General features: G+C 35.5%; 1 protein-coding gene across 1 annotated transcript in view; it reads left to right on the forward strand.

The window, feature by feature from the left end:
- EFCAB13 (EF-hand calcium binding domain 13) overlaps positions 1-15,404 on the forward strand; it is a 145,605-nt gene that overhangs the window by 12,970 nt on the left and 117,231 nt on the right. The window contains exons 6-9 of the mRNA XM_032429966.1: positions 6,937-7,051; positions 9,434-9,564; positions 10,449-10,531; positions 12,310-12,453. Coding sequence (XP_032285857.1) covers positions 6,937-7,051; positions 9,434-9,564; positions 10,449-10,531; positions 12,310-12,453 — 473 coding nt within the window. The remainder of the gene's footprint in view (positions 1-6,936; positions 7,052-9,433; positions 9,565-10,448; positions 10,532-12,309; positions 12,454-15,404) is intronic.

Below are 15,404 nucleotides of genomic sequence, written 5' to 3' on the forward strand. Positions count from 1 at the left end.
TGTTTTTTCTGCATCTTTTGAGATGATCATATTATTTTTATCCTTCATTTTGTTAATGTGGTTATGTTTGGAAAAACCTCAGTTCTCCTATGTTTCTCCTTTACTATCATACTACAACCATATTCATAACACTTCTGAAGCCAAATGTGTGGGGTTTTCCCACACCAAGTCATTCTGTGACACCAGTTGAATGTCCTACAATTTAACTCAATTCTAATGCTATCTACCTAGAGATAGCATCATATCCCACAGGTTAATGGCTCAGTCCCATGAGACTGTCCCCCCACCCCGCCTTTATATGCCAATCTCAAGTAGTAAGTTCCCAGGTTCTCCACCACTTCTGTTTGATTTAGATACAAATCAGAGGTTCCCATGACCCCTCCTTGGGTTTAATTAATTGCTAGAACATCTCACAGAACTCAGGTAAACACTCATGTTTACCAGTTTATTAAAGGTTATGAGAGAGTATACAGATGAATAACCAGATGAAGATATACACAAGGTGAGATTTGGGAGGATCCCAAGCATAAGAGCTTCTGTCCTCATGGAGTTGGGGTGTGTCACCCTCCCAGTTTGTGGATGTGTTCACCAACCTAGAATCTCTCCAGAGAGGGGAGAAGGGTTGGAAATGGAATTAATAATTGATCATGCCTACATGAGGAAGCCTCCATAAAAATCTCAGTAGTATGGGGTTCAGAGATCTTCCTGGTTGGTGTAAACATCCACATACCAGGAGGGTGATGCACTCTAACTCCATAAGGACAGAAGCTCCTATGCTGAGATCCTCCCAGACTTTGCCCTATGTATCTCTTCATTTGGGTTTATCTGTATCTTCTATAACTTTTAAAATAAATTGGTAAACATAAGTAACTATTTTTCTGAGTCCTGTGAGCTCTTCTGGCAAATTAGTCAAATCCAAGGAGGGGCTTGTAGGAACCTCTGATTTATAGCTGATCAGTCAGAATCATAGGTACAACCTGCTGTGATTGGCACAAGTGGGTTGGGGGCAGTCTTGTGGGACTGAGCCCTTAACCTGTGGAATCTGACAGTATATTCAGGTAGATAGTGTCAGAATGGAGTTAATTTGTAGGACACCTAGCTAGTGTGGCAGAAAATTGCTTCATGGGGGGGGCGGGAACCTCACACATCTGGTGTCAGAAGTGTTGTGAGTATGGTAGTAGTGTGAGAGTAAAGGAGAAACACAGAGGAATGGGTTTTTCCCTATATTGTGGTGTATCACATTTACTGATTGGCCTATGTTGAACCATATTTGCATCCCAGAAATAAATCCCACTAGATCATTAATGTACTGTTTGTTTGGTTTGCCAATATTTTGTTGAGAATTTTTACATCTATGTTTATCAGGGATACTGGGCTCTAATTTTCTTTTCTTGTAGTGTCCTTGTCTGGCTTTGCTATGCTGAGGCTAATGCTGGCCTCATAAAATGAGTTTGGAAGTGTTCTCTCCTCTTCAATTTTTGGGAAGAGTTTGAGAAGATTTGGCATTAATTCTTTAAATATTTAGTAGAATTCACCAGTGAAGCCATCCTAGACTCTTCTTTGTTGGGAGGTTTCCGATTACTGATTCAATCTCCTTACTAATAATTAGTCTTTTCAGATTTTCTATTTCTTCATGATTCAGTCTTATATGTTTCTAGAAATTTAGAAATTTATATATTTCTTCTAGGTTATCTAATTTGTTGGCATATAATTATTCATAGTTTCTTATGCTCTTTAGTATTTCTGTTACCAATTGAATGTCTCCTCTTTATTTCTTATTTATTTGAGTCTTCTCTTTTTTTCTTAGTCTAGTAAGATTTGTTAATTTTGGTTATCTTTTCAAAAAACAAGCTCTTAGCTTCTTTGATCTTTTCTACTGTCTTTTTAGTCTATGTTTCACTTGTTTCTGCTCTAATCTTTGTTATTTCCTTTCTTCTGTTAACTCTGGGCTTAATTCTTTTTCTTTCTTCCAATTCCTTGAAGTATAAAATTAGGCTGTTTATTCAAGATCTTTCTTTTTTCCTTATATAGGCATTTATCTCTATAAATGTTTCTCTTAGAACAGTTTTTGCTGCATCCAGTAAGTTTTGGTATGTTGTGTTTTCATTTACTTTGTCTCCAGATGTTTTTTATTTCTCTTTTGATTTTCTCCTTGACCCATTGGTTGTTCAGGAACATGTTGTTTAATCTCTACATATGTGATTTTTCCAGTTTTTTTCTTGTGATTAACTTCTTGTTTTATACCTTTGTGGTCAGAAAAGATGCTTGATATGATTTCAATCTTCTTAAGGTTTTAAAGACTTGTTTTGTGATGATCTACCCTAGAGAATGTTGCATATATGCTTGAAAAGAATGTGTATTCTGCTGCTGTTGGATAGAATGTTCTCTATATGTCTGTCTCTATAGGTCCATCTGGTTGATGGTGTAGTTGGAATCCAATGTTTCCCTTTGTCTTTCTGTCTAGTTTATCTATCCATTGTTGAAAGTGGGGTATTGAAATGTCTCTTACTATTGCTGCATTGTTGTCTATTTCTCTCTTCAGATCTATTATTATTTGTTTTATATATTTAGGTGCTCATATGTTGGATGCATAAATATTACAATTGCTATATCCTTTAGATTAACTCATCCTTTTATTATTATATAATGACTCTTGTCTCTTGTTACAATTTTTGGCTTAAAAACATGTACTGAAGGGGCGCCTGGGTGGCTCAGTCGGTTAAGCATCTGCCTTCGGCTCAGGTCATTATCCCAGGGTCCTGGGATCCAGCCCCATGTCGGGCTCCCTGCTCAGTGGGGAAACTGCTTCTCCCTCTCCTCCCCGCTCGTGCTGTCTCTCGCTCTCTCTCTCTCAAATAAATAAATAAATAAAATCTTTTAATTAAAAAAGTATTGAAATTTATTTTGTCTAATATAAATATAGCTACCCCTGCCCTCTTGGTTTCCATTTGCATGGAATATCTTTTTCTATCCCTTCACTTTCAGTCTATACTTGTCCTTAAAGCTGAAATGATCCTCGGGTGCCTGGGTGGCTCAGTTGGTTAAGTGACTGCCTTCGGCTCAGGTCATAATCCTGGAGTCCCAGGATCGAGCCCCACATCAGGCTCCCTGTTCAGCAGGGAGTCTGCTTCTCCCTCTGACCCTCTCCCTCTCATGCTCTCTCTCTCATTCTCTCTCTCTCTCTCTCAAATAAATAAATAAAATCTTTAAAAAAAACAACAACCTGAAGTGATCCTCTTGGAGGCAGCATATATTTGGGTCTTTTTTTTTTTTTTCCATTTAATCTGTTCAGTCACTTTATGTCTTTTGATTGGAGAATTTAGTCCATTTATATTTAAGATAATTATTGATAGGTATGGACTTACTATTGTCATTTTGATTGTTTTCTGGCTGTTTTATAGTTTCTCTGTTCCTTTGTCTTACTCTCTCCGTTTGTGATTTGATGATTTTCTCTAGTGATATACTTAAAATTTTTTAATTTTTATTTTTAAGTAATCTCTACACCCAATGTGGGCCTTGAACTTACAACCCTGATATCAAAAGTCACATGCTCCACCAACTGAGCCAGCCAGGTGCCCCTCTAGTGATACACTTTGATTCCTTTTTTTTTTTTTTTTTTTATCTTTTGAGTATTTACTATAGGTTTTTGCTTTGTGGTTACCATAAGGCTTGTATAAAACATCTTATAGTTATAAGTCTATTTTAAGCTGATAACAACTTAACTTCAAAGGTTTATAAAAGTTCAACATGTTTACACCTCCCTCTCATTTTGTTTTTGATGTCACAATTTACATCTTTTTATATTGTATATCCATTAACAGATTATTGTGGTTATAGTTATTTTTTTTAGTGCTTTTAAAATTTTTTAACTTTTTTATTAACATATAAATGTATTATTTGTTTCAGGGGTACAGGTCTGTGATTCATCAGTCTTACATAATTCACAGTGCTCACATAGCACATACCCTCCCCAATGTCCATTACCCAGCCACCCCATCCCTCCCACCCCCCTCTACTCCAGCAACTCTCAGTTTGTTTCCTGAGATTAAGAGTCACTTACGGTTTGTCTCCCTCTCTGGTTTCATCTTGTTTCATTTTTCCCTCCCTTCCCCTATGATCCTCTGTCTTGTTTCTCAAATTCCTCATATCAGTGAGATCATATGATAATTGTCTTTCTCTGATTGACTTATTTCACTTAGCATAATACCCTCTAGTTCCATCCATGTTGTTGCAAATGGCAAGATTTCATTTTTTTTGATGGCTGCATATATTTCATTGTATATATTATACCACATCTTCTTTATCCATTCATCTGTTGATTGGACATCTTGGCTCTTTCCATAGTTTGGCTGGTTATAGTTATTTTTAATACTTTTGTCTTTTAACCTTTATATGAGAGTTCTATATGATTTACCTACCACCATTATTATAATAGAGTATCCTGAATTTAAGTATATATTTACCTCTGTCAGTGAGATTTATACTTTCATTTGTTTTCATGTTACTAATTAGCATCCTTTCATTTTAGCTTGAAGAACTCCCATTAACATTTCTTATAAGGCCAATCTAGTGTGATGAACTCCTTTCATCTTTTTTTTGTCTGTAAAACTCTTTGTCTTTCCCGAAGGACAACTTTGTGGGGTAGAGTATTCTTGGTTGGCAGTTTTTTTCCCCCTAGCACTTTGTTTTTGTTTTTGTTTTTCAAAGATTTTATTTATTTATTTGACAGAGAGAGAGAGAGACAGCGAGAGAGGGAACACAAGCAGGGGGAGTGGGAGAGGGAGAGGCAGGCTTCCCGCTGAGTAGGGTGCCCAATGTGGGGCTCGATCCCAGGACCCTGGGATCATGACCTGAGCCGAAGGCAGACGCCTAATGACTGAGCCACCCAGGTGCCTCTCCCTAGCACTTTGAATATGTCATACCACTCTCTTCTGGCCTGCAGGTTTCTGCTGACAAATCTGCTGATAGTCTTATGAGGATTCTCACTATTCCTTTGTGTTAGATGACAGAAGGCAAGGAAGGAATGGGAGGTGGTATAAGTGTTCCTTTACTTTCTTTCATTAGCATTGTATAAAATAGGTTAACACCTGGGGACACACAATGCCCTCGAGGAAGTGAAGGTCTGGGAAAGGAAATGTATAGATGAGCCTGGAGCATCTGGTGTTACAGAAATAAGGAAACTAACAAAGACTCCTACCAGGGATGCATCAAAAGGACTCAAGAGCCTACTTGAAGAGACTCCCACTATACATGTGATAATTAGGGTATCAATAAGGATAATAATTACAAGGAAGTAAGATGAATTTAATGTATATAAATCCAAGTGTACAAAATGATATAAAAATTACTTTGTCACTATTGGAGGTTACAAGTGAGCCAAGTCAGTGTTATGAAAAGTGGCAAATAAGGAAAAGAATAAAGTAATTATCCTGCCTTTCTGTATGAACTATACCACTGAGTAATCAAATAGTTCCCAAGAGGAAGTTTTTCTTTAAAGAGATATTCTAGCTGGGGTGCCTGGGTGGCTCAGTCGTTAAGCATCTGCCTTTGGCTCAGGTCATGATCCCAGGGTCCTGGGTTCGAGCCCCTCATCGGGCTCCCTGCTCAACAGGAAGCCTGCTTCTCCCTTTCCCACTCCCCCTGCTTGTGTTCCCTCTCTCGCTGTGTCTCTCTCTGTCAAATAATAAACAAACTCTTTAAAAAAAAAAATTCTAGCTAATGAGTGAAGAAGGAATGATAGATTTAGGTATAAATATTTTATAGTCCCTGATGATTTGCTGAGTCTAGTTATTATGTATAAATATAGCAGCTAATACCACAGTTAGAGAACCACTTGTACATTATATGCCTCCCAGTGGAAAGCACTGGCATCTATATAGTGGTTTTGCCGAAAAAAACAAACAAAAAATGTTAATCCGATTAAGTCTTTAAAATCCTACAACCAGGGATGCCTGGGTGGCTTAGTCAGTTAAGCGTCTGCCTTTGGCTCTGGTCATGATCCCACATGGGTCTCCTTCCTCAGTGGGGAGCCTGCTTCTCCCTCTGCCTGCCGCTCCCCCTGCCTGTGCTCTCTCTCTCTCTCTCTCTGACAACTAAATAAATAAAATCTTGAAAAAAAATCCTACAACCATGGTAATACAATTAGCAAAATCCAGACTGGAAAATGTATAAGACAAATTGCCTGAGAATAATGGTGATGATGATGATGATGATGATCATGATCATGATGATAAAAGACATGGTAGGAAAACCTATAGATAAATGGAGATTTAAAAGACACATCAACAGGGGCACCTGGGTGGTTCAGTCGGTTAAGCATCTGTCTTTGGCTCAGGTCATGATCCCAGGGTCCTGGGATTGAGCCCCATATTGGGCTCCCTGCTCAGCAGGAAGCCTGCTTCTCCCTCTCCCACTCCCCCTGCTTATGTTCCCTCTCTCGCTGTCTCTCTCTCTCTGTCAAATAAATAAAAGCTTAAAAACAAAAAGGACACATCAACAAACTGTAATGGGGACCTTATTGAGTCCTGATGCAAAGTGTTAAAAAATGTTGACATTTATGAAACAGTTGGAAATTTGAACACTGACTATGTTTGATAATATTAAGAAATTATTATTAATTTTTTGGATATCATAATCGTGTTTCAAATATATTTTTAAAAGAAAAAACACCTTGTAGAAATTCATACTAAAATCTTTACACATGAAATAATATAACGTTGGAATTTGCTTCAAAATAATAAGAAATGGAAGTAGGGATAGGGATATGGATGAAATAGGATTGCCCATTATTGAAGCTGGGTGATGGGTACATGGGAAGATCATCAATTACTCTGTCTACTTTTGTATATGTTTGAAAATTCTGCAAATAAAAGATGAAAAAACAAAAAGTAAGAAAAAAGCAATTCAGGAATTATTCCAATTTTCTGTGCAATTTAGGAATGAAACAACAATATTCCTGTGTGGAGAAGAAAAATCCTCTGATTTTTCAGGAGGAAAAAAGATCAAGAGAAAGAAAAGTTTTCAAGGACAATTGCATACTAAAAGAACTGAGGTAAATAATGATCTGGAAATATTTATTTTACTTTTGAGTGTTGTTTTTAGCTTTCAAACATTCCATCACATTTTAGTTCAAGTATTGAAATGTCACAGTCTTAAATAGTTCCTCTTCCTCTTCTTCCCTCTCCCCCTCCTCCCCCTTTCCTCCTTTTCTTCTTCTTCCTTTCCTTTTTTTTTTTTTTAATATAACAAGGAACCCTTTCAGAAGAATATGACATTTTCCCCCTTTTCCTCCATTAGATCTTTATTTTTATTACTGTGCTCTCTGTTAATACTTCTGCTGTTATAACAATGACCCTAGGCATTCCTTGGCTGTGGCAGCATAAATTCAGTCTTGGCCTCCATCTTGCTCCGTATATGGTCTTCTTACCTGTGTTTGTATCTCAGGTCTCCTTCTACTTCTATAAGCACATCATTGTAGATCTCATCTTGAGATCCTTGACTTTGTTCCATCTGCAAAGACCTTTTACCAAATAAAGTCACATATATAGGTTCCAAGAATTAGGATATCTTTTTGTGGGGCTGTCATTCAACCTATTACATTCACTATATGATGTACTTAGATACACTCTCTTTTGTCTGGATAATTTCTCCCATCAGTTTTCTAGTTTTTCTCTCTCTAGCTGAATCTAATCTGCAGTTTAACCTATCTATTGAGATTTTAATTTCAGTGCTTATATTTTTTACTTCTAGACATTTTATTTGGTTTTTCTTATAATCTGCCTTCTGTCATGTTCTTTGCTCATGTTCCATAGTTGTTTCAAGATTGATATCTGATAAACCTAATATAAAGTCCTTGGGGATCTAAATCTGTTTATTGCTTTGTCTGATTCTCACTCATTAACTTATATCCTTATATCCTATATATCAAACTATATATTTGATCTAAATCTGTGGGAATCTCATGATGACTCTGGATTTAGAGTACCCTCCTCCAGGAGAATTTGAATTTACTTCTGCTCTGCACTTCAGAGCTGTTACAAACATGGGACCACTTTAAATGAATTTTTTGGTTTCTATTTTCCTAGCCCATGTATTTAGTGTAGATTTGAGTTCTACACTTATTTGTGGGTGGAGCTATAATTATAACTAATCAAGAGTAGTACTCTCTCTTCTCTCTCTCTCTCTTTTTCTTTTTTCCAGCCAAGAGCTGAGACAATGACAGATTTTACTCTGCATGCTTCTTTTATTGGGGGATAAATTGTTTTGGTTTGGTTTTTTTCCTTTTTTTTCTTTTCCCCTAGCCTATTCTTGCTGGTAACATTGCCTTTTGAAAATTTTGGCTCTATGTGGGATCTCAGTACCAATTCTTACCAATCGTGTATGGCTTCAGAGTCTTCTTTCTACATCCTGCATGGTCTTTAAAAGACAAGGCTCTAGATTCCATATAAAATTGAAGACACCTAATATTATAGTCCTCATTTTCTTGTCTTTCTTTTTTTTTTTTTTTTAAGATTTTGTTTATTTATTTGACAAAAAGAGAGAGACAGTGAGAGAGGGAACACAAGCAGGGGGAGTGGGAGAGGGAGAAGGAGGCTTCCAGCGGAACAGGGAGCCCGATGCGGGGCTCGATCTGGGGACCCTGGGATCACAACCCGAGCCAAAGGCAGACGCTTAACCGACTGAGCCACCCAGGCACCCCTAGTCCTCATTTTCTAAAGTGACACTTTTCTATCTACCTAGCTACTTGCCACTTTTGAATCATGTTTATACATACATGTCAGGTGGATCGTTTTCTCAATCATAAGGATAATTTAAAACATAACTACCTGTGTTATTTGTTTTTTTTTTTTTTTAAGATTTTTGTGTACTTATTTATGTGTGTGAGAGAGAGTAGAAGCCAGGGGAGCAGCAGACAGAGGGAGAAGCAGGCTTCCCGCTGAGCAGGAGCCCGTTGCAGGACTCGATCCCAAGACCCCTGGGATCGTGACCTGAGCCGAAGGCAGCCGCTTAACTGACTGAGCCACCCAGGTGTCACACTACCTGTGTTATTTGAATAACTGTTTTGCTTCTTTACATTATTTTGCTCATATAGTCAAAACCTATATATGTAGCCAGAATCTGGTGGTCTTGTCTTCACTGTACCATAGATTTGCCCTGCTTTGTAAAATCCATTATTATAAATTGACACAATATTAATATTAATTAGGAGATGATTTAGTTGCATATTTAGAAAAATGTGGCTTTGCAAAAAAATATTTTATAGTTTATTTCAAATTTTAGTATATGTAAACTAATTTCCTTACGAAAAGCAATTTTACATCGGTGAGGAGCCTAGATATGATATGAGGAACCTATCTTATAACAGGTTTATTGTCCAATAATGCTGGTTTACCAATGTGATCTCAGTCACCAACGTTCTTGTATTTGGCTCTAGATTGCCTCTTCCTCAGTGAAGCTGTCGAAGGAGAAGATGACTAGGGAAGAAAACTCTTTATTCAAGTTGTCGAATCAGTACAGTGTTCATAAGACTTTATCACCCTTTTGTACATCTTCCTCAATTATTCGGTATTTAAGTCATCGTATTTTTTACCCTAAATGTTGCATTCAGACTTGGGTTTTTCTTTTTGGAATCATCTATCCTTTCCACATAAAGTATGCAAAGTAGTTTGTGCAAAGTAAGACTCTGCTCTTAGGAAGGATGGTGTAGAGCTGAGCCCACTGTATACGGAAATGAAAGACTTAGAATTGAGTATTTATTGACCTCACATGCTAGCTTAGGCTCTTGTACAATTCACGTTATATCTCTGGGCCTCAGTCTCCACATCTGTACAAGAATCTTGTACTAGATGGACTCTGGAGATTTCTTCTAACACTAACATTTTATGATTTCAGTTATTTACGTGTTATGGGATTAGATAAATCATCTTTTCAAATTGTTTCTACTGACAGGTTGTGGAATCTGGGATTCTTTGCTGTTTAAAGATATTCTTGTTTTTCCTTCCTATAATAACTTTCTAAAAATTTGCTGTGACTTGAATTAAGAGTAGCAATAATTGGACCACAGCCAAAGGATTGTGGGTCACGGCCACTACTTACTGACTAGGATAAATTCTGCTCCATAGAGCAGAAAGAAGCAAGGTGGGAATTCTGGGGTGAAGAATATATAATTCACTATCACTTGGACAGTTCTTTAAGAAAGGTTTTTGTGGAGTAAGACACTGGAGAATCTCAATCCATTGATAGGTTTGTTTTTATTTTTGTTTTTAAATTTAATTTAATTTTATTACGTTATGTTAGTCACCATACAATACATCATTAGTTTTTGATGTAGTGGATAGGTTTGTTAATATTTTAATGGAAAAATGGCATAAATATTTTGTGTGTGTGTGTGTGTATGGTGTTTTGTTTTGTTTTTGTGCTGCTTTCTAATGTGGCTGTTTCTTTGACAGGAAAAGGGAAATGATTTCTAGCCTCTACAAGACATTATATAATCAAGTACCTCAAGGAGACTTACACTCACAAGAATTAAGTGGTAATAATAAGTTCTAGAATTTCTTGAATTAATTTCCTGATTGTGTGCTTTATTAAGAATTGTTTCAGTGGTTAGTATCTCTTTACTCCTAATGGCATATGATATCAACTAATATTACATGATATGGCAAATGCCGTGAGCAAGGCATAAGTAAACTAAACTAAGTATTCATGAATATCTTGTTGTTGTATTGATGAGATAGGCAAAATAATAACATATGTGCTTATTCTAGTTCAAATTTTTTGGGAAAAAAGTCTGGATATTACACCCAATGAATACATTAGTAAGCACTGGAGTCACTGATTTTACTGGGATTTAGTTCTTGGTATCTAAATATTAAGAATCATAGTACCCTTCACTCCTTGACACTGAGTTCTCCCATATCTTGGGCCTCTCCTCTATATTTATAGAGTCATTTGGCATATTTTTCCACTTACCTTAACTCTGGTCATCATATTAGACATTCTTTTTTTAGTAATCTCTATGCCCAATTTGGGGCTCAAACTCACAACCTCAAGATGTTGCATGCTCTAGTAACTGAGCCAGGCAGGAGCCCTTATACTAGGCATCTTTTGTCCCCCAGTTTTATTGGGATATAATTAAGATGTAGCCCTGTATACGTTTAAGGTGTGCAGCATAATGACTTGACTTACATACATTGTGAAATGATTACCACAATAAGTTTAGTTAATATCTGTCATCTCATGTAAATACAGAAAAAAAGGAAAACATTTTTCCTTGTGGGGAGAACTCTTAGGATTGTAAACAATATCCATGGCCTTCCCTTTTGTCTCATTGGAGAAAATGCCCTTTCATGAGACTAATCCCTTCACTCTTGATTTTCTTTCCTGCAGTTTTCTTCCGCTTCCTCAGGGACTATGTAAAATTTTTTAAATATATATTTATTTATTTGAGAGAGAGAGAGCAGGGGGAGGGGCAAAGGGAAAGGGAGAGAGAGAATCTCAAGCAGATTCCCTGCTGAGCATGGAGCCAATGCAGGGCTATGTCTCACAACCCTGAGATCATGAACTGAGCAGAAACCAAGAGTCGGACATGTAACTGACTGAGCCACCTAGGTAGCCCAGGACTATGTCAATTTTATACTCTGCTTTTCAAAGAAGCTTCTTCAGAGTTGTTTTCCTTAATTATTTATTTACTTCCCATTACACTGAAACCTGGTTTCCATCTCCAATACTCTATTAAAACTCCTATTATTAAAATCATTATTATCAATATTTTAGTCTTTCTCTGGTATTTAGCCCTGTCATCCAGCACCTGTTTTTCTGAAAATTACATGTTGTATCCACTGAACTAAATTCAACTCAGCAGACATTTTTTGAGGATCTGTCCTGAATTAGACACTGGCACTTGAAGAATGAAAAATCTTGCCCCCTAAAAGTTGACAGTTTAGTGAGGAATATTAACATGCAAACAGTCACAATACCAAGAGCTTTGACTGAGATACATACCAAGTGGTATGGGAGCATGGAAGAAGGATTTAACATTCCTAGGTAAAGCTGTGGAATCCTTTACGATGTGAATTTTGCATGACTTTCTCACAGTTTCTGAGAGTTCTTTAGAACAGATTTAGAGGCCATTCACCCTAGACGGACCTAAATAAGTCACAAGATCCATTTTAAAGCAAAGGATTAGAACACAAAGATTTGCTCCTCTTTCTTCTTTTAGTGATTATTGTTGTTGTTTTTCCTTGAGAGAGGGTGTATCAGGGATAAGGATAATTATTCATTTGAATTAACTGTTTTGGTGTGTGTGTTTAGCACTTCAGAAGGCCTGTAAAATTTTCAGCAAAATTCAAAGTGGTAAGATTTATGTGAATGATCTGCCAATGATCCATCATACCTTGAAGATTTCTATAAGTGATTCAGAAATGCGAAAGGCACTAAAGACTATTGATATTGATGGTAAGTTTTATGTTTTCATTATTAGTTTAAGGTCTGCAAACATAGATATAAGTTATATGTTGGTTAGATTAATTGCAAATCATAGGAAAGCTAAGCATTATAATATGTTATAAAAACTGTTTTTTTGCACATTTATGATGATATTAAAAATTGGGCCCCAGGTACATAATTGGATTGTTAATTACTGGATTGGATTATGACATACTTTCATCAATATTTGGTATTTTTAGACTTCTGATTTTTGCTAATTACATGGGATAGGAATGGGATAGGGAAAGTTTCTTAAGGCAAAAATGTTTGAGTATAAAAGAACAGATTAATATAAAATTATTATAAAAATTAATATAAAATTAAGAACTTTTATTTATCAAGACACCTTAAAGTAAAAAGACAAGTTACAAACTTGGAAATATTTGCAATTCACAGAACTGGCGAAGAATTAATTTACAGAATGTGTAAAGAACTCATACAAATCAGTAATAATAGAATAGAAAAATGGGTAAGACACATGGACAAGTATTACACATAAAAGAAAATATGTATAGCCAATAATCATATAAAAATATGTTCCATCATCAGTAGCCAAGGAAATGTAAATAAAAATCCTAATAATTTCATTTGAAATCACCTAGAAAATATTCTTTTGTAGTCAGTGTCCAATACTTTAATCAAAGAAGTAGATAATAGGGAACTGATTACATTTATAGACCATTCCAAGCTTGTTAAGGAGGAGAGACAAGTTTAGAATAAAAATGGCATAGATAAGTTGAAGGGGTGGCCAGAAATAAAATAAATTCAGTACACATAAATGCAAAGTAATACTCTAAGGTTGAAAGCATCAAGCTGCTCAAATATAAGATGTGGATTTATTATTATAAAAGATTTGTAGATGGAAAATCCTAGGAGAGGTATGGACCACCAATAGAATGTTACTAAGCAATCTAATAGTATTGAATTGACAAGTTGCAATACTGTGTAGGTATCCATCTGTCCATCTACCCAAGTCATCCCAACATTTTTTGAATGTCTACTGTAGACAGCTTTCAGAGGGTATAAAAATAAAATGATAAAAATAAATCAAACTTTTAGAAAGGTTAAGAAGCAGCTCTATTCTTTCTGACATGTTTATTTATCCATATGTTAATTTTCTTGGCAGATCTATTTTTTCTGACATGTTTATTTCTCCTTATGTTAATTTTCTTGATGATTTTTTTGAGATTTATATTAAAATAATTATTCAAAGTGGAAATAACTTCGTTCTCTGGAAGCACAGGAGAATATAAAGAAGAAAATAAAACTTATGTGTAATCCCACTACATAGAGCTGAACTTTGGTATTTTTGCGTATATTTTTCTAGTATTTTTCTAAGCATATGAGTGTGTGTGTTTGTGTGTGTGTAAATGTGGTATATACACATGCATGAACACATAATTTTAAAAAATATGGACTCATATGCATACAGTTTTGTTACCTTTTTCTGTTAACATTATATGTTAGTCAACTTTCCATGTAAATAAGTATAGATCTAAGTATAGCTCCTTTTTAAATGACTGTGAGTTATTCTGTGGGACAGATCAAAAAACAAAAACAAATTGTTTTGAAAAATAACCTATATAACAAATAATCTATATAAATATAAATTATTTCTAATATTCTTACAGTTACAAGCAGTGTTTTCTTTCCCATCAGACAAAAGATAGCTAAAATTGAAATTACTAGGTCAAAGAATGTGAAATTTTTAAGGTTTTTAGGTAATATTGTTATTAGAAATCCAAAGCAATAAAACTGTAGAATTTTAGGTATTCAAGACATTAGATGTAGCTTCTTCCAATTACCTGGATTTACCATTGGGGAAACTGAAGGATAGAAAGATGAAAGTCTACTCTAAACTATCATATTTGTTTTTATTTTATTTTAATTCCAGTGTTGTTAACATATGGTGTTATATTGATTTCAGGTGTACAATATAGTGATTCAACAATCCCATATATTACTTAGTGCTCACCAAGATAAGTGTACTCTTAATACCCTTCACCTGTTTCACCTACGTCCCATCCACCTTTTCTCTGGTAACCACCAGTTTGTTCTCTAAAGTTAAGGATCTGTTTCTTGGTTTGTCCTTTTCTCCCCCCTTTGTTCATTTGTTTTGTTTCTTAAATTCCGCATATGAGTGAAATCATATGGTATTTGTGTTTCTCTGACTGGCTTATTTCACTTAGCATTCTACTCTCTAGCTCCATCCATGTTTTTGCAAATGGCAAGATTTCATTCTTTTTATGGCTGAATAATATTCCATTGTATATATATACCACATCTTCTTTGTCCATTCATCTGTTGATGGACATGTGAGCTGCTTCCATAATTTGGCTATTGTAAATAATGCAATAAATATAGGGATGCATATATGCCTTTGCATTAATGTTTTCATATTCTTTATAGTAGTATGATTACTGGATCATATGGTGGTTCTATTTTTAATTTTTTGAGGAAACTCCATATGGTTTTCCACAGTGGCTGCACCAGTTTGCATTGCCAACAACATTGCATGAAGTTTCCTTTTTAGTCACATCATCGCCAATGCTTTTTGTTTCTTGTGTTTTTGAATTTAGACATTCTGATAGGTGTGAGATGATATCTCATTGTGGTTTTGATTTGTATTTCCCTGATGATGAGTGATGTTGAGCATCTTTTCATGTGTCTGTTGGCCATCTGTATGTCTTCTTTGGAGAAATGTCTGTTCATGTCTTCTGCCCATTTTTAAATTTGTTTGGATTATTTGTTTTTCTGGTGTTGAGTTGTATAAGTTCTTTATATATTTTGGATACTAACCCTTTATTGGATATGCATTTACAAATATCTTCTCCCATTCAGTAGGTCGTATTTTTGTTTTGTTGATTCTTTCTTTCACTGTTCCAGCCATCTTTTTATTTTGATATAGTTCCAATAGCTTA

This window comes from Phoca vitulina, unplaced genomic scaffold, assembly GCF_004348235.1.
Source record: "Phoca vitulina isolate PV1807 unplaced genomic scaffold, GSC_HSeal_1.0 scaffold41, whole genome shotgun sequence".
In the NCBI taxonomy this organism is placed as follows: Eukaryota; Metazoa; Chordata; class Mammalia; order Carnivora; family Phocidae; genus Phoca; species Phoca vitulina.